At 41.6% G+C, this 17,966-nt stretch overlaps 3 protein-coding genes and 1 long non-coding RNA gene across 13 annotated transcripts; 3 read left to right on the forward strand and 1 right to left on the reverse strand.

The window, feature by feature from the left end:
• The first annotated feature begins 108 nt into the window (after nucleotides 1–108).
• Nucleotides 109–1,692, forward strand: LOC139819093 (uncharacterized). Of its 2 annotated transcripts, none has more exons than XM_071788279.1 (3): nucleotides 109–459; nucleotides 530–743; nucleotides 859–1,412. In XM_071788279.1, the coding sequence occupies exons 1-3, from the start codon at nucleotides 346–348 to the stop codon at nucleotides 1,389–1,391; spliced, it is 861 nt and encodes a 286-aa protein (XP_071644380.1). In that variant the 5' UTR covers nucleotides 109–345; the 3' UTR covers nucleotides 1,392–1,412. The 2 variants fall into 2 exon arrangements, 1 of the variants encoding a protein (XP_071644380.1); XR_011733591.1 differs by lacking the exon at nucleotides 109–459 and adding an exon at nucleotides 1,555–1,692 and having other exon boundaries at nucleotides 488–743; nucleotides 859–1,482.
• LOC139819077 (uncharacterized) lies at nucleotides 1,599–4,711 on the forward strand. 2 transcript variants are annotated; one of them, XM_071788238.1, is made up of 5 exons: nucleotides 1,599–1,981; nucleotides 2,311–2,421; nucleotides 2,637–2,867; nucleotides 2,989–3,246; nucleotides 3,408–4,711. In XM_071788238.1, the coding sequence occupies exons 1-5, from the start codon at nucleotides 1,877–1,879 to the stop codon at nucleotides 4,650–4,652; spliced, it is 1,950 nt and encodes a 649-aa protein (XP_071644339.1). In that variant the 5' UTR covers nucleotides 1,599–1,876; the 3' UTR covers nucleotides 4,653–4,711. The 2 variants fall into 2 exon arrangements, with proteins under 2 accessions (XP_071644339.1, XP_071644340.1); XM_071788239.1 differs by having other exon boundaries at nucleotides 2,989–3,243.
• On the reverse strand, nucleotides 4,706–16,716 carry Lpcat (lysophosphatidylcholine acyltransferase). Of its 8 annotated transcripts, XM_071788258.1 has the most exons (12): nucleotides 15,508–15,733; nucleotides 15,105–15,407; nucleotides 12,495–12,640; nucleotides 10,869–11,086; nucleotides 8,545–8,657; nucleotides 7,887–8,041; nucleotides 7,652–7,789; nucleotides 7,443–7,568; nucleotides 7,203–7,347; nucleotides 7,019–7,117; nucleotides 6,787–6,931; nucleotides 4,706–6,456 (listed from the first exon to the last, which is right to left on the reverse strand). In XM_071788258.1, the coding sequence occupies exons 2-12, from the start codon at nucleotides 15,234–15,236 to the stop codon at nucleotides 6,371–6,373; spliced, it is 1,503 nt and encodes a 500-aa protein (XP_071644359.1). In that variant the 5' UTR covers nucleotides 15,237–15,407; nucleotides 15,508–15,733; the 3' UTR covers nucleotides 4,706–6,370. The 8 variants fall into 8 exon arrangements, with proteins under 8 accessions (XP_071644359.1, XP_071644360.1, XP_071644358.1 ...); XM_071788259.1 differs by lacking the exons at nucleotides 10,869–11,086; nucleotides 15,105–15,407; nucleotides 15,508–15,733 and adding exons at nucleotides 9,645–9,859; nucleotides 16,567–16,716; XM_071788257.1 differs by lacking the exons at nucleotides 15,105–15,407; nucleotides 15,508–15,733 and adding an exon at nucleotides 16,567–16,716.
• LOC139819104 (uncharacterized) lies at nucleotides 13,683–15,134 on the forward strand. Its single transcript, XR_011733597.1, has 3 exons — nucleotides 13,683–13,824; nucleotides 13,895–13,993; nucleotides 14,418–15,134. It is a non-coding gene; the product is annotated as an uncharacterized lncRNA (long non-coding RNA).
• Nucleotides 16,717–17,966: the final 1,250 nt, after the last annotated feature.

Below are 17,966 nucleotides of genomic sequence, written 5' to 3' on the forward strand. Positions count from 1 at the left end.
GGTAAATCAAAGTCAAATAAATTGTTTCGGACGTTATATTCTCTTAATATCGAGAACTTAGCTTTTAAGTTCAAATTCGTAATTTACTTCAGTATAATTTGTATAATTGTCAACCTAAAATTTTTTATCGTCAATAACAATCAAAATTAATTAAAGTGATATAAACAATAAGTAAATAAAAATCGCTAAAGTATGATCTATTAATGAAGAAGTTATTGATTTAAGAATCATTAAAGAAATAAGTAAACATAAAATAAAAATAAATAAAGGAATATAAATATATATTACATTAACCGCAATCTCTTAATTAATTTACATAGAAATATATAACGGAAAGAGAAACTAATGGAAGGAGCACAACTGATTTTGATAGAATTATTAGTTGATACAGTCAATATTCCTACAATACGAGCGATCTTTGATGAAATATTGCCGGCCAAAACATGCGTCTCGTTTCAAGTAAAAGTTGAACTCCGTACTTATTAATCCATTTATTAATTCGCTAATATTATTATAATAATCATTATAGATATTGAACTTGCCCCCTATCAATATCTATCAAGAAACACCAACAGAATCTTGTGCCTGTATCCACAATGGATCGCAAGTCTTCAAAAAGGGCAAGTCCTGCTTATTTGCTCTTCCAGACAATGTCCTAGAAAAACCATTGTGCAACTTCCCTATAACAATGTCCGTTTACAAGGAACTACCGCCAGGAGTTTTGCCGGACGTGATGCTAATCGGTCTGTGAATTTTTGCCTGCTTTATTTTATTATTTTTCTTCAATATTGTTATCAGATTTTAATCGAGAGATTAGAATTTCACCTAAATGTTATAAAGATATATTCTTTGATATAGGCACTCACCAGATCCAACTTCACGACCTCATGAACTCCCTGCTGAGCATGCACGTCTCTCAGCGCAGTAATCCGTACAAAACGATGAAGAACGTTTTTAAAATTACCACAGCGACAGGGCAACACGTAGGCGAAGTCACGGTCTTCATTCGCGCCTCGTGTTTCGGCAAGAAGATTGTCACGCAATTTCAGCTTCCTCACAACAAGGAACCCTATCTTTTCAAGGGTGTCAATGATAGTCCTGTGTATCTATGTAAGAGGGTCACTTCCGCTTCAGATAGACGACAGATAAAATGCGTGTGCTCTCCTAAGAATGGCGATGGCAGCGGAGAAGCTGCAAGGATCCGCTATGTTAGCGCCAATGAACGCCAGCGAAAAAAACCAGAGGATATCAAGAAGGATAAATGTGCACCGTGTTGTCGCGGTGTGCGGGATATCACGAAGAGCAAGGAAACTGTTAGAAAATGTGGCTGCGCCGTTAAAGAAGAACGGACTTGTAATTGCGCCAGGTCGAATATCAAATATTTAACATGAGTGGAGAAAAGCTCAGAACGTTTCTAAAAGTTAACAGATAAAAAATTCAGAAATCAAGATATTCGATATAGCAAAGGCTCTCAGTCAATTGGTAACCGTATCGTTTTCATCCTCATCCAGCATCCGCTCCTGCGTATTTAAATCTCCGTTTATTCCTGTTCAGCGTTGCGGGGGGCGTCGCGATGATACCAGAGGGATGCTACTACAGGAGAGGAAGGGAGGCCCGGTCGACGACACCACCGCTCTCATCCCCGCCAACCCCTTATCACGCTGTAGGGTGCTAGGCCGATATTGTTGCGTCTGCGCGATGAACGTGTGAGATAGTCGACCGCTCCGCGACAGAGACGTGCCGTCGCGGCGTCGTGCGGCGTCGGGACGCGTGTTAACCCTTCGCCGACCTCGGTGGAGGCGCCTGACCGTGGTGTTGATGGCACCCCGGCAACGGCAAGGACCCGGGTGCTCACCACAGACGTCCTCGCACGATCATGAACAGCTCGCCGCAGAATACAAGCACCGCCGGCACCGGGCAACGACGGGCAGCCGGTGTCGATAACAGCGACGAGGAGGAATGGAGCGGCGTCGTCGAATGTGTAATTATCCTCGAGTTGCTTCTGCCTATACTCTCCCGCGCCCCACGGTATATCCAATTAAACCGAGAAGAAAATGGAGGCATTGTTATTCGTATACCGACGTATTGTCGACCTGATCAGACGTTCATTGATTTTAAAATTACCTGTACATCCTTCCGCTTATTCGTCGTCGCTTTTAGAGATTTTAGAGAGTCGCAGAAATTTCATCAGTCGTCAAGCATGACGGCGCTTACTATAATTCTTTTCATTTATCAGATTTAGTATAAAATTGCATAAAATAGACTCAAACGCATTTATAAACTTAGCGATAAGCATTTTTTTCTCTTCAGGCTGTTCTCGAGAGAACCAAGTCCGATAGAGTTGCACGCGCTGACGAAGACAGACGTCGCCGGACGATCATTGTTGAGAAGAAGAATGGCACGTACGGTTTCACGTTACAGGTGAGGCTGATTTGTTACTCTGTTACTGCATTAGATAAGAAACGTGATATCTCGATCTCTCCAACGGAGTCTACGACCGCTCGTTCTATTATTGAAATATCCGCGTAATCTAAAATTTTAAAAACTCATAAAAAAACAAATTAAGCGTATTTTATTTACAAATATGTCTCAAGCGTCTAAAATTATTAATAATTTGATCTTTATCGATTTGACAGAGCTACGGAATACATTACAAGAGGGAGCAGGAAATAGAGATGGTAACTTACGTGGATTACGTGGAATATGATGGACCAGCATTCAAAGCTGGTATGCGGGAGGGTGACGTGATACTCTCTATAAACGGCCATGAGATGGACAGAGCCGATCATAAGACCCTAGTCAACTTCATCAAGAACTGTGATACCAGAATGCGGATGGTCGTATCTTTCGAAGATTGCGTCAGAAAGGTAAGCGAAAACCCGATTGTCGTCGATAGTTTTCATAATCTTGCACTTTCAACGTAATCTTTTCTGATTTGACGATAACACAAATTGGACTTTAGTGGGCTAAACGTATGGATGATTCCAGGTGGAATTACATATGCGTTATATCGAATTACAACGCGCTCTCCAATCTCGCCTGGGCGAACTGGAGAGGCTGTGCGAGAGAGAACGGTCTATTCTAATGGGACGATGGAAGACCCATTCACTGCCAGCGCGCAAAAGAACGCCTAATAGCATCGGCTCTAATCCCAATCAACCATCGCCTTCTTCTAGCTTCAACTCTTCCACGATTCAATGCTGCCGGCCGGCAACCTCCACCGAGCATCTTCTACTTTATAACGTGGTAGCCGATATTTGTTTCTGTAATAAAAATAAAAAAAATTGATGCTACACACACACACACACAGTAAAATTTCCAAATATACAGTCATATAATTACAATAAGATTTTATAATCATTTCTACATTCGCGCGATTCAAATCTGAACGCAGACGTATTTTTCAGTTCGCGGATGGGCGACCATGTCTTATACCACGCAGTGCCGCTTGCCTCGTGACAGTCGGACCGCCTCGTTCTCGCAGCGACCATCATCACTTCCTCTCGAAGATGTCGAGCGAATCTACGGTGACCTCTTTGCGCCACAGTTACCACCAGACAAACGGTATGATGGGTACACCCGCGAAGAGCAAATCTCACAAACAGTCCTGCCAGCAGCAACAGCAGCAATCGTCCGTTGCTGGTGAAGGACCGTCGTTACATTCGGCTCCTCAAAACAATCTCTGCGTCGCTTGCATCTCCAGCGCGAATCGTCGCCGAGAGCAGTCCGACACCGTTAGTCTAGATGCTTATGATCTTGCCAGTCCCTGTTGCGACCCGAATTGTGTGCCTAGTCGTCGACGTCGCGAGAAACAACGGCGCGCCCGCAACGAGCAGGCTCTCCATCAACAGCAACAGCAGCAGCAGCAGCAACAGCAACAGCAACAGCAGCAACAAGCCAACATGCAGCACCATCACGTTCAAGGACAACGAGACCAACAGTCACAGCAGCAACCTAACACTCACAGTTGCCCTCGCACATCCGGTCATAGTCTTCATTCAATTACCAGTAGTGACATCTCGACGACAGCCGAGAGCGTCGCCTCCTGCTCGACTAGCCTCAGTACCGACACCCTGTACTGGGACCCGAGTGTGCACCAGCGACCACCGCCGTGCCTTCAGTACGCTAAGCCTAAATCTTGGGATAATCTGACTACCAAAGCCTTCGGAGGATACGGCTTCGGTTATGGTTATCTGGATACTGTGACCATCAAGACCCACAGCGCGGAACGTCCTGGTAAGGGGTCGCACAGCAGTGGCGGTGGCGGTACCAGCAGATCGAAGACGCCGATCAGCGTACAGCGAAAGAACAGCGGTGCCAGCGGTAGCACTGTATACTCTACAGTGACGAGTTCGACAGTCAGCCGACACTTTCAGCCGACCAAGTCAACGGAAAGCTTGCTGATTCCACCGGGGCCGTACCAAGGCGACGTCGACCAGGCGAGTCTGAGCTGCGAGTGTCTGGACGGCGGTGGCGGTGGCGGTGGACCTAGCTCACGATTCGTTCAGCTGGACAAACATAAACGCGCCGACGAGGCGGCGGGATACGTCCCATCGACCCATAGTCAGTCAACTCAAGTTAGACACAGACGGTCTAGTCATTCCGACGGAAAACTACGGGCTATCAATAACTCCGAAGTCACACGATTGTAATATCCTTTAAATATACCTTGAATCAAGTTACATGCTAATAAAGCGTCAATATATAAATACTGCTTGCATTTTTTATTTGTTTAACCGTGGATTGTTTAACCGGATAGATGGAAATATGGGATCATGAAAACGCACGTTAATACGTTTGCCAAACGTCGTGAAAACTTTGAGACCTAAATAATTTATATCTCTAAGTCATCGTACGTTTAAAAATTTTTGCATCTTAGCGTAGGATTTGCCAATACTTTACTCGCTACCGCTGCATTTGTTCTTCACGTCGCCATATAAGTTATTGAGTTTCGTCTAACTCGCTTTCAATTTGTGCTAAAAACTTGTACTACCTACTGTCAGTTAGTCTAATATGCATATCACGGTAACAAATTGCATTTATCATTAAAAAAATTATTAAACTTAAAATTATTTTAAACATTAATTGTTAATTGCGCGCGTGCGCGTTTATATAATATCCATTTAACGAAATATAAGCGGTTTCTTTGGCTAAAAGTTATTGTCTCAGTAGAATAATTCGACGCACTGAAAGCAACAGTTTCGGTTCAATAAATACTGTTATTTCAACATATGTTGTAGTAAAATGTTCTATAACTCAATATATCTGTTTTTAACTCAGAATGACCGCTAACAGTGCGCGCTGTTAAACTTTGGCCATCTTGTTCATATACAGATATTACAAAGTGGGTAATCTGACTATACACACATACACATATCTTCTTTCTATATACATACATACGTACACACATGAATGCACTTGCGCGCGCATACGCAGACGGCATACACGATCGATTCGCACAATCTCTTCGTCTATTCTTATACATATTGGTATGTATGTGTTTACATACATGCCGGTTCATGGTGTGCAACAAGTATGTACACAATTTAGCGCATATGTATATTTTCGTGCATGATCGCATATCTGTACATGTGCATCGAATATCGCGATGTCGGACCACAGGATCGAAAAATAAATTATGTCATTACCTGCCCTCCTTTTCCTCTAAATGCGCGTCCAAGCCCTACATCATGGATACTTAGATCCCTTAGAGTTAGCAAGAAGCTTAATGACCGGATCACTGTATATAATATGTACTGTACATCAAAAAGTGCAAGAATCGGTTGCCTTTTTCGGATTTTGCCAATCGTAGATCTTGGAAATAAGCCTCATAGGATCCTCGAATCTCCATATTCTAATTTATCCTTAAATGTACAATTACTAAGACGGTTGCTTCTTCAGATCCAGGCTTTCCATTTTTCCAAAAACTCTCGATCTTCAAGTTTCAATATCTTCGACCTCTAAATTGTAGAATCCTCGAATCTTTAAATTTTCGGAGTCTAGGATACGTCGCGTATCTTTGAGTTTTCATATCCACGGATTCTAGGACCTTCATAGCTAAATTACTCACGAATTATCAATCTATAATCATTTAGAATGCTCGAATTTTAGAATTTTAGGTTTCTAAAATTCTAAGTTACTAAATTCTCTCGACTTCTTCTAATTTACAAGATTATAGGAAAGACGTGAGCTAGCTGTCTAAATTGCCGCTTACATGCAACTGCAACTTCCGTAGACGACAAATTAGTTTTGCTTTAAAAACCCTCGAAGCACCTTGGATACGGTTTTATACAGGAGTGGAGCAGATAGGGCTAAGGAAAGGTCTACCTCGATGTTCTCTAGAAGAAACATCGGGCTCTAAAAGACACTTTCAAATGGCCTTCTTGGAGCTTTCGTTACTCGCGGCGAATAAATGTGCGTACTCCGTTCGATTCGACAGTTGCGTCATAACATCGTCTGCAAGAAATAAATAGACTTGAAGAAAAACTCTCCACCTCGCGATATATTAAAACGCCTGTTTTCTTATCCATATCGATTTATACAATGTCAGAAGCGAGAAATTGTAATTCTTTTTTCTTACGCTATACATCGCAAATAAATCAGTTTTTTCGTACGTTATCACTTGAATTTGCTAATATAAAATGATAAGATATACAGAAAAATTTTTTCTTTTATTCTATCGTATTAATAAATGTATGTATAATTCTCTCTTCTGACATTTAATATGGCTGCGAAACAAGAGTCTTAATTGTTGGGAGAAAATAAATCTTGTGATCATGTGTTTACCAAAGGTCACTGTGCAAGCGCTCTCGTCACTTTTGGCGAGCTGAAAGATACTGTCGGATTCCTCCGGTTGCATGCGTATCGATAACCTCAAGGCTTTTCTGAGTTCCGACTGGGTTAAACACAACGCTGTTTTCGAGCCGCATATCTATAGCACAATATGATCGCGTAAAAATAAAAGTTTACATATTATATGTATATATGGTAGACTTATACTTAAATAGTTTGCACTTACGTCGAATGCAATCTCGACCTTGTCTAGTTCCGAAGACGCGTTCGCCGTCGCCAACACGGTGAAGATATATTCCTCAAGGTCGATCTTTCCCTGTCCGTACTGCAAAATATACATAATTTTTTTTAAATTAAATTATATCATCTATGCATGCATTATTTAAATTTTATATTATGTGTATGCGGACCTTGTCGTGAATGCGAAACAGTTGTTGAGTAGTTGGATCCTTGTCGTCCAATCTAAGGATCTGCGCGAACTCTTGCAGATTTACATCGCCAAAGTTCGTCGTCTTCTTCTGGACGAGTTCTTCTTCAGTTTTTGATGCCACTAAACTATACATGAATCAAAATTATTAACAACCTAATTAATTGATAGGGATTTAATATACATAGATTACGTAATGGTCATATTATTATTCGCTACCTACCCTAATTTGTACCGAAGTTTATGGCTTTTTACAATATTGGACGCATGCGGAAGATGTAGCTGATGGGCCTTTCTAATGATCCGGCAATCATCGTATGTGTAATCCGAAACGGGAATTTTCAACGCTCTGTAAAATCAAAAGAATTATCTTTCCAAGGAACCATACACTTTCGGGACTCCTGGTCCGTTGCACACACAAAAAAAACTCACTCTGCCATAAGACGTCGTACATTGTTTGCGTACAGCTTGGGATCCAGTTTTTCCGCCTCGCTCGGATTATAGACAGGTAGAAATTCTATCTCGCAACTACTGTTTAACTGCGTTAACGTCAACCATAGCAATTTCAATCTGCAACGGATGTAAGGCAACAGATAACAGACAAAGCGGATAAAAAATAAATGTATAAAAATAAATAAAAAGAAAGAAGATAGTTCTCTATACTTACGCGCCAGGGCCTTCCCATGTCCACGTTACCGTGTCCAATTTGTTGGGATACCTGATGCACACAGGTTGCACCGGCACACCGGGATAAAAGGCACCCGATTTGAACGTAATCAAGCACGACCGGTTTGTACAAGTTCCTTCGGGAAATATCATAACCTGTGGAGAATAGTAGGGTCAATTACACCAGCAGACGCGAGGGTAGCGGCTTGATTGCAAGCTTACGTGCATCTCGCACCCATGAATTATTGAGAATATCATAAAAAGTTACAACTTCCGCAAACTTTATAAACTCAGTTCTATAAACTTTACAAACTCTGTCACAGAGTGACTCATAATCATGTCAATACTTCAAGGGACGAATACAAAGCGGAGAAAAAAAATGTCACTCGAGCACAAATCCTATTTAGACTTTATTTCTCGAGTTACAATAAATTTTCGGAGTGTCCGCCAACTGCTGTAATATATATACGCGGAACATCTTAAGAGATCGTAATGTGCATTAGTAAACGTCAGGCCACATCAGAATGTGCTACAGCATGCGCGTTAATTCTATTTTTATATATTCAATGTGTATATTTATAAATTCTCTCTCTTCCTCTCGCTGCTTACACATTCAGTTACGCTATAAAACTTCACTAATAGTTTAATATTCTGCTTACCTGTGGCCAATCCTCCTTGGAAGTAGTCCTCTCAATAATCTCCTTGATAGTATTCTGGCGGGAATTCGGATCTTCCCTCCAAACGTAGACTGGCTGCGTATAGTTGATAAGTTCTACGTACATCAAACATCAAAAAGGTGCGGGAAAGTATAGTCGATTTCATAATACTTACTAATAATCACGCTATAGATCTCGCTTGACATTATTCGGATTGATTGAGCCAATTATCTTTAGCTTCGTTGCGTAAGAATTTATTTTGAAGTAACACATCCTGTAAGAAAGTCTTACGAGCGATTTGTCACGATTGCTTATTTAAAGTCGATCAGTCAATGACCAACCGAGACCGGAAACTCATTACGCCATCCTTACAGAAGATCGAGACCGATTCTTTTGCAAGTTTGCATAAGCAAACGGATCATTGTTTCGTTAAACCGCAACTCAGGGTGTTAGGTAATAGAATTCTGAATTCTTACAAGTGTAACTTCTCCAAAATCATTCGTTATACAATGGTGAATGGGATTCATTAATCAATATAAAACATAACACTATTACTTCTAATAGGATATCAGGAATTAATTTTTTTGATAAAAAAAATCGTCGACATTCGATCTTCATAAAGTAACGAAGATTTGCAGTTGAGCGTGTTTAATTGACATTGTTATCTTATCTATAAGCGACAGGAAAACAATACGATATACAATACTGTACGTGTCACATTGGACATAATAATTATCGTTGGGCGATTTTGAAATAATCATTACAGGCCACTTTTACGTTTGCTAACAATGCCGATGATGCTCGAGACCTAATTTTTCATTTAAAAAGATCTCACGTATTATAGCGTGAGTCTCGATGATTTCATTAACTTTTTCGGTATGCGTATTTATAGCACGGGCCTCGATGATTTCATTAACTTCTTCAGTATGCGTACCTTGATATTAACATAATTTTACTCGGCTCAAGTCTAATCACGCGCAAGTATATTCAATGTCATAATAAGTAATATCTTGAATATTTCGAATGATTAGTAAATTCGTAGATGTATGTACGTAGGAGCTAATAGAGAAAAAAATTAAAAGAAACAAAAGTGTATCACCTACTTCCGATAAACGGATTCAATCCCGACTCTCGTCTGACGATGATCGAAGGGAATCCGGTGACGTAAACGATGCCGCCGTCGATAAAGGTCGAGTGCGGCGCGAGGACCAGAATCGGAGCTTCCGATCTGGAAGCCTGTTTCCCTCGGACCACGATTTTCATCCCGCCGGCCTGGTAAGTGAGTCGGCCCACGAAACATATCCATGGTACTAATTTTCTGCGGGTTTCAACCGACAAGGTATATGCAGTGGAATTGCTCGAACGTTGGATAACTCCAAAGTATTTAAATGCCGTAGTACCGAGGAAGACGTGTCCACGACTTGATAGTATCATCACGGAGAGAACGCGGGATATCGCGACAGCCGAGTGTATCGGCTGATACTTGAATCATATACTACGAAAGAGCGAAATGCGTTTACAAGCGAGTACGTCCGATGAACTTTCTATGCGATTGAGCGACGGAAAGAAAAGGGACAAAAAGACGGTGAAAGCGTTCGATTAGTAACCCAAGTTTCGATGATCGTTAGTGCGCTTCGCAGAATTTAAATTGTATACAATGTACACGCGCCTCCTGCGCACTTCCTTTTCGTCTCTCTCTAATGCAGTACGCGTATCGATATTCAAATTTATTTCTACATATTTATAACTTGATCTATAGCTTTTAAATAACATTATACATTATATTAAATAACATTAGCTTTTAAATAACATTGAAATTTAATAAATACGGATACTTCGTAATGCATCAGGGAGTCTCAACAAGTGTTATTCAATTAATTTAATAAAATCCTTAGTTAGTGCCTTTCGGTTTAATCGCGATTAAGTTACCTGTTAAATAAAATTAAACACATATATTGTATAAAAACCACGTTAGCAACAATTGTTAAAACTGTCAGAGTTAGTTATTGAAAAATAAATCCCATCCACCATATACGCATAGAATATAATGTACAATAAAATTAATGATTAGATAGCAATTTTGTAATATCAAGCGGAGATCGGTCATTCCCACAAGAAGAGAGGTCGCGAATCTAATTTAAAACTGATTATATTACAATTTGGCCTTAAAATCAGCAGTTTTCTCTCGCAGTTTCGCCGACGTTGATCGACTACTGTGATTTACTTCATTTTTAAATCGGCCTTGATTTGAAAAAAATATAGCGACTTCTCTCTTATTAATCAGTTTAATTCACCAACACATGACAATGCGATGGTGGACGACCTACTTCCAAAGAAAGGGAGACGGCTACTCTCCCCTTTGGCAACGATGCTCGGCCCGCCGAGGTACACGACCGGAAGTGCATCGAAGAAGCTGGAATGCGGGGCGAGAGCCAGCACCGGTGCATCCTTAGTTTCCGCCTTTCGGCCCTTGACCTTCAGGTGATGAAATCCACCGCAGAGAAATAACGCCCGCATCATCCAGCAGATCACGATGCGCATGTCTCTGTTTTTAAGTGGTTTAATTTGCAATGCGCATGCACCATCGTCCGATGCAATTCTCTATTTCTACTCTCGTAAGGGAGTCTAAAATGATTAGCGGGACTCGTATAAGCGTTTCTCGGAATTTAGGGAAGCGTATGGAGATTTATGATTTCGATAAACGATTTGTATTTTTATCTCGCAAAAATCCTTAAATCTAGACAAGTTTCAGGAATATTTAGAAAATACTTGAAAATATTATGATAGAGTTTAGAAAACATTCTCTAGAAATTCTTTTAATCTTTACAGTTTTTATGTGATTTAATTAATAATACAGCATTAATTTATGTTCTTATTCAAATAAGTGCTAGTTCGAAAGTGACACTAATCGTATAAATCTAACCATGTATCCGTTTCATGAATAATTTAGAAACTTGCAATCCCCCACTATGTGCAATACCTTTTTAAAAGTACTTTAAAAATATTTCTTCCAGCTGAACCCGTCATAATATTGCATTATGGTACAAGGTCGTCTCATACACTTTTCTTATCGTAAGACCTTGACAGTAACGCATGACTAAATTACAAAAGAGATATAAATAAGCAGTACCGCAACTTCACTGTCAACTAACTACCGTTTTTTTCGTTCAAATATATGATATTGATATACTATAGAAGGAGAGAAAATGTTTTGTTAAATAATATGCATATAAATTTACGACATTCGAAAATTAATTGATAATTAAGTTATAAATTTAGAAACCGCATATCAATCTTGCTGATGCTAATAAGTTAGAAATAACCACATTGCAAAATGTTGCGGGTCACTGAATGAACAAGAGGACAGATATCATACGAACGAAACGTTTCACTAAGTACGAAAATGTTTTAATAACAGTTATAAAATCGCAGACAAGGACTTTGTTAAAGGTGAAGAGACAACCTTGTCTCGTATGGAGGGATATGCATTTTTTATATATTCGACCTCTCTCTCTCTCCCTCTCTCTCTTTCATGGACAGCCGAAGCCCACTGTCGTATCGCTTTGTTTTTGGGATATAATCGTATTGCTTTGGGATATGATCTCCAAATCGTACATTTAATTCGAATCTACTAGGTTCACTGTAAAACTATAAGCATTATTAAATCTATAATATTTTTGAGAAGTAGTATTTTTTTAAATACGAGAAGTGTCTAGGTTTAAAGATTTCTAAGCGTTGATATCCGAAGATGTAAGTAACATGGGTTTAGTCTGTTAATAAAGCAAGATTATACCGTAGCCACACAGAGATTAAAAAGCGACCCCGAGAGGTAGTGTTAATATGAACAGCATGATAGAGACAAGATTTTCGAAGAATAAGGAATAAAAAAGTGTGGAAAAGGACCACTTTTTCTCATCGCGATTATTCCGTCGCTTGGCTTCCTTCAAACATACCGCCTCCATCCCTTGAGAGGGGCTCGCCGAAGATCCTCTTCGGACAATCCGTGCAAACCGAAGCAGGCCAATAACCACGCAAGAATCATCAAAGTCGTGATTGCGGCTAGCCTGAACGGCAGGAGGGCGATTGTTAGGAATATCGTCTGAAACACCAAAACATTACCGTGTAAATTATCTTAGAAATCAGTTAAATTCCCACATCTATAAGCCAACTTTAAATTTAGTAAGAAATTAAGATATTTTAAATTCAATATCAATATTCTGAAATTAAAATGGTATAACTTGACGCGATAAAAATTAAGCTACACATTTTAATTAGTATCATATATTCCGATTATTTGTCACAAATGTAAAATTGAAAAATCAGCTGGAACAAGTTTGATTTTTTGACTTATCAATTCGGAAGTCTTTGCTTTGGCAGTTATTAATGTCCAATAAATTATATAGGCATTCACGTATTTTAAACTAACTTAAACTATCCGGTGTTGTCCAGAGTGGGCCTATTCTGTAACGATAGTTTCTTAACGATATAGCAAGAAGCTTTTGAACCTATTCTGTAACTCTTAACGAGTTTCGTTATATTTGCGTTGCGCATATATTATATATGATAAAAAAGCGTTATCGTTATACTGTCATTGCGCAGCTTTCTTACCATGTATAATGCGCAACGCAAATATAACGAAACTGAATAAGTTTGCAAGCTTCTTATATTGCTTATACTTATATAATAATGCGTCAAACTTAAATTATCGCAGTCAAGAGAAGGAAAGAAGACAGTAAGGTATCCAGATTTTATGGTAGCCTATATTTTCCGCAGGGGTCTAGAAAATATAAAGTTATACAAAATTTGGTTCGGTAAAAAGGTTCAAGAATTAATAAGAAACATACACAGACAGACATTCTAGTTTACGTATAAATATGCTATGTATAGACGCGCGGCGTCAATATTTAAAACACATTAAGGAAATTCATTTCGAGCGACATTAAAAATTCATTTTAAATCGACGGAATGTCCTCGCAGCAGTATCGCAGGATCGTAAAATGGGACACGCAGGTAAGTAATTGGTTCTTGGACTAACTTATCTTCTGTTTCACGCGGTCAAGGTTACGAGGCGTCCACCAGAAGGCTTCGGCTTTCCGTCTCGTAAAAAGGAAGAGAAAGAAAGAATAAAGAGCAGAAAGGAGATGGGATGTGAGTACCGTTCGTTAGGTTTCACCGTTCCGTTAGGTGCACATCAGCCGTGCTTTAGCCATTCTTCGTCCCATCTCGCTTCATTTTACTGAAGAGAACTCGAGACTGATGCGCCGGATGTGTGATGATACAAAAGTAAGTCTCTACCGGGAATGCCCATCAAATTTATATGTTATGAGAAAAATAAATATCGCTCTTGACCCAGATCGAGTCGAATGCGATTGCAATGACATAATTTTCCTGCAAACAAAGGTGAACGAGAATTGGGACACTGACCACAGAAGAAACTGAAGGCGAATTTCGCGTAAGTACAGATATTAAAACAAATGTGGAAAGAAATTTTTAACGAAGATCAATAGGAACACTCGATTCAAGTTGCTCCAATCGATAACGCAATCGTCACGCAAATACTAACAAAGAAGCCTTCCACGCGTTCGTCATGCGCTGATTTTTGCGTATAGAAAGTTGTCCCGCGGATGTAACTGTAAATATTAAGGGCCGCATTTTGCGCTGTTTCGCAACAAGACGTACTAGAAAATCGTACATTAATGTGTAACATTAAGGTGCAAGATTAATGTGTACAAGCTGTAATTATTTAGAACATGTTTATAAAGCGAAATGCATCTGGAGTAAAAGGAGAAAGTAAAAAAGAGAGCGAATGTGATATAAATTAAAAGAATAATGTAATACGATTTGATTTTCTCAATTTCTCGAAACGATATTTCCAGTTTGAGTCCCGTTAGAACGATGTTGCCGTTCTTCATTCACTCGCCACATCTAGAATGTGGGCTTTCTACACGCGCTCAAGACTTCACTGGTGTTTTAACAAGAGAAAGCATCGGTCCACGGATGGAGCACCAATTCGCATCACGGTTTAACGGCTAGAAAAGCGTAGGCTGCTATTTTAATGACTCGCAAAATATGTGGACGGCAAAAAACGTCAACGGGTCCTGCTTTTCGCAAAACCTGAACTAGGACACGAGGAAACAGGTTCAACGAGCGCGAAAAACACTTCCTGTTTCTCTTATCGTAAACAATCCTGCTCTGCAATAGGTCTTTAGACCTTTAAATATAAAAAGTTTGTATACGAACAAAATCTGCGTCTGCGTATATACAGGAAGGCGAGATCTGCGTGTATACAAACAACTGCGGTCTGCAAATGTTGAAATGTCCCCATTGACACGTTTCGACGTGACAGAGCGAGCGGATTTGATGAAGGAGGAAGCGCAATACACACGTTTCGACAATAAAACGAGGAGAGATACAGCATACTGTGTCAAGCTTTCCAAATTGCAATTTATCAGGCATCGGAGCATCTAACCCAAGTGAACGTATACCGCGATAGCTCGTAATGACCTTGTTCACGGTTAACGCACGTGACTAACATTCATATTGTGTTCCGCGTGGAAACTCACGCGACAACGTGCCGAGGAAAGTGGGGCGGAAATAATGCACGAGGCGCACGCCTCGCGTCGTGGACCATTGGGCGAGATGACAAACAAGCGGGCGTAAATCTCCTTTGTCCGGAAGAAAAAAAACGGAGCCATCGAATGTAATAGACGCGAAGTTGACGGCACGACCTGGCCGATTCCCGCTGCGTGAAAGTCATGCCGCGACCAACTTGGAGGAAAAACCGGCCCGCTATCTCCTCGGCCGTCCCGTCGAATGTTTTCCTTCGCTATAGGTATTACTCCTGCGTTCTTATTTCGACACACGGCCTGGAACCGCAATGCGTTGTTATATAATGCGGTGTTGATTAATCATTACATATATTGTTACATCTGAATATTCTGAATTATGCGTGCCGTTATGTCTTACAATTTCGGGACGGGAAAGTAGGCGATACTCGAATCGCTGGAGAGAAATGTAGGTTCCTTAACAATTCAATTTTTCGGGCTATTTTTCCAAGCGATTGTTTTCGTGACGTGAGTTTGAAACTCGTCACGCGACTCTCGTCCGAATTATTTTGTCGACGTCGATCGTCATCACCACTTTCGTCGGTTCCGTCGTTCAGAACGACGCCTGCAAATTTCGCGTAAAACTGCGAAGCAATTCCATTCCAACACTCACGCGCACTTTCTCGGCACCGCGATCGAAGCACACCCGTTTCTCCAGCGGCGGCGGCGGTGGCGGCATCCCCTAAAACGCGATCGCACGAGCATCGATCCCGGGGAAGGGAAGCCGTTTCCGGCGAGGTAAGTACTGACCTTGAGCTTCTCGTAGGTCGAGCCGAGCTCGAGCCGATGCACGAAGGGGTTGAGAATGTCGGCGCCGAGGGAGGCGCCGTCGATGTCATCGGCGTCCGGCCGCTGGTTCTTCGCGTTTCCGTTCATCGTCGAGGAACGGAAGAGGGAAGCGTCGTGAAAACTCGCCCGAGACTCCCGGGGATGGGGATGGGGATGGGGATGGGAATGGGGTCCGCGCGAACGTCCCTCGACGTCCGGACCTTCCTCTCGTCAGTCTCGTCTGAGAAGAGAAAGAGCACGAGCAAGAGGAAGCGACACGTTTATCTCGTATACGACGAGAGAGGATATCGCGTAGCGCTGCCGCACGTACCACGCACCCCTCCGCGTGTGTGAAAGGGTTAACGGTCAACGGTAGACTGCGCTACCCGGACACGCGCCACCTCGAGCGCTCGGCGGCCTCGGCGCGGCGCCTCCTCCCGCCGATTACGCGCCAACGAGCGAGCGGGCGAGCGAGCGCCGCCGCGCCGTCGGCGACGGGCGCGAGCGATGCCGACGACCCGATTTAAGCGCTTGCCCGATTTCGATGCTGCGCGAGGAGCGAAGATCCGTCAGACCGTTGTCCGTCGTCGAGAGTGGTCGAGAGCTCTCAGCTTGCGCCCGCGCCGCCCCCGTAAATTGATCTTTCTCTCACATCTGTTCGTTGGGAAACGTGATGGACTAGCTGGCCTCCTTCCCTCGCCTCGGCTCTGCTCGAACGTCCTGATAAACGAAATTTGAATTCGTCGGCTATCGCTCTATCTGTTTTTCGTTGCTCCAAGTCTCGCATTGTAACCGAACGGCATGCCGCACTTTTCTAGAATATCTCCGACATCCACCACGAAACTATATTATTGAATTTTGTTCGTCGAATAATGAAATAGTTGAAATTTTGCGAGACTTACCCTGTCAGCAGCGCGCACGATTAAAACCCTTTCTTCCCCGGGAAGGCTTCGCTCCTTCCTCGACGGAAAGTTTTTCCGCGGAGCGTTAATTGCCAAGTAATTACTATCACGGGGGATTCGCGATTCATCGTTCCTGAATTCATCTTTTTTTCTGTGTCAAACCATGCATTAAAAGATAATTTATCCACATTGATTAAGCACCGCAGGTGTTGCTCGACAGGTGTTAATCGCCGATTAAGCTAAACGGAACTTGGTCGAAGCAGCTCTACCCAGCTACCAGATTATCTTCAAATACTTTTAAGTATTTATTTTTAAGTATACCTTTTAAAAGTGTTTAAAGAAGCGTGTCGAGCTACGTAACAGCAAATCTTGCTCGCAGTATATTCGCTGCAAATTCGCTTCGCCGTCGTATCGCGCTGATAATTATCACACATTAACGATAACATTGGGTGAACATTTTGTTCGAAGTATATGTGAAAAGATTAGATTAGGCTCGACGCTTATCGTTGAAAATTTTTTAAGCCCAACGTTCGAAACAATCTCTCGCGCGACGTCGTCACTCGTCAGTCGTCACCCAGGTAGCATTAATGTCTAAAAAACATCATAAAGATGTCTTTAAGATGCCAGAAATCTTAAAGATGTCTTTATGATGTCTTTTAGACATTAATTGCTACCTGAGCACCTTGCGGCTTCTCGTTCTCGGTCAAAGTATCGATACATACTATCCAATACTATCGATCTTTACCCCTCCGCGAGTATCTAACCTACCTGCTTTATCTCGCGCAAGTACCGCGCTTCCCTCATTACCGGTGGTCGTTACCGACAAAGTACTGACCAATTACCAATGGACGCGTTCAGCAGACCAAGCCGCTGAGTAGCAGTCGAACGTGATTGGCTCTTACTTCTAGAACCAACCAATCAACGCAGAGTGTTGATAAGACGAACTCAACAGTTGTGTCTGCTGAACGCGGCCAATCAGACCAAGTGCTGGCGCGCTACGAAAATCCGTTTGGTTTGCACTCCGGCGTCCAGTCGTCCAAGTTAAAATAATTCTTGAATATTGACATTTTCCATCAACAAGCGAGATCTCATATGCCTAATAACCGTTAATATTTACTCTGCGTTAAAGCACATGTCAGGCGTTGTTTGC

The sequence above is a fragment of the Temnothorax longispinosus genome, chromosome 9, assembly GCF_030848805.1.
Source record: "Temnothorax longispinosus isolate EJ_2023e chromosome 9, Tlon_JGU_v1, whole genome shotgun sequence".
NCBI classification, from domain to species: domain Eukaryota; kingdom Metazoa; phylum Arthropoda; class Insecta; order Hymenoptera; family Formicidae; genus Temnothorax; species Temnothorax longispinosus.

What these genes read in the sequence shown, in the direction of transcription:
- LOC139819077 (XM_071788238.1), top strand. Translation starts at nt 1,877, where the DNA reads ATGAACAGCTCGCCGCAGAATACAAGCACCGCCGGCACCGGGCAACGA. An exon ending in CGTACGGTTTCACGTTACAG is followed by an intron (nt 2,422 to 2,636) that starts GTGAGGCTGATT and finishes TCGATTTGACAG; the next exon opens with AGCTACGGAATACATTACAA. An exon ending in ATCTTCTACTTTATAACGTG is followed by an intron (nt 3,247 to 3,407) that starts GTAGCCGATATT and finishes CGTATTTTTCAG; the next exon opens with TTCGCGGATGGGCGACCATG.
- LOC139819093 (XM_071788279.1), top strand. Translation starts at nt 346, where the DNA reads ATGGAAGGAGCACAACTGATTTTGATAGAATTATTAGTTGATACAGTC. An exon ending in AAACATGCGTCTCGTTTCAA is followed by an intron (nt 460 to 529) that starts GTAAAAGTTGAA and finishes TAATCATTATAG; the next exon opens with ATATTGAACTTGCCCCCTAT. An exon ending in GCCGGACGTGATGCTAATCG is followed by an intron (nt 744 to 858) that starts GTCTGTGAATTT and finishes TCTTTGATATAG; the next exon opens with GCACTCACCAGATCCAACTT.
- Lpcat (XM_071788257.1), bottom strand. Translation starts at nt 16,701, where the DNA reads ATGCGAGACTTGGAGCAACGAAAAACAGATAGAGCGATAGCCGACGAA. An exon ending in CCTCTCAAGGGATGGAGGCG is followed by an intron (nt 11,087 to 12,494) that starts GTATGTTTGAAG and finishes ACTTAAAAACAG; the next exon opens with AGACATGCGCATCGTGATCT. An exon ending in CGCTTGCACAGTGACCTTTG is followed by an intron (nt 6,457 to 6,786) that starts GTAAACACATGA and finishes TATTTCTTGCAG; the next exon opens with ACGATGTTATGACGCAACTG.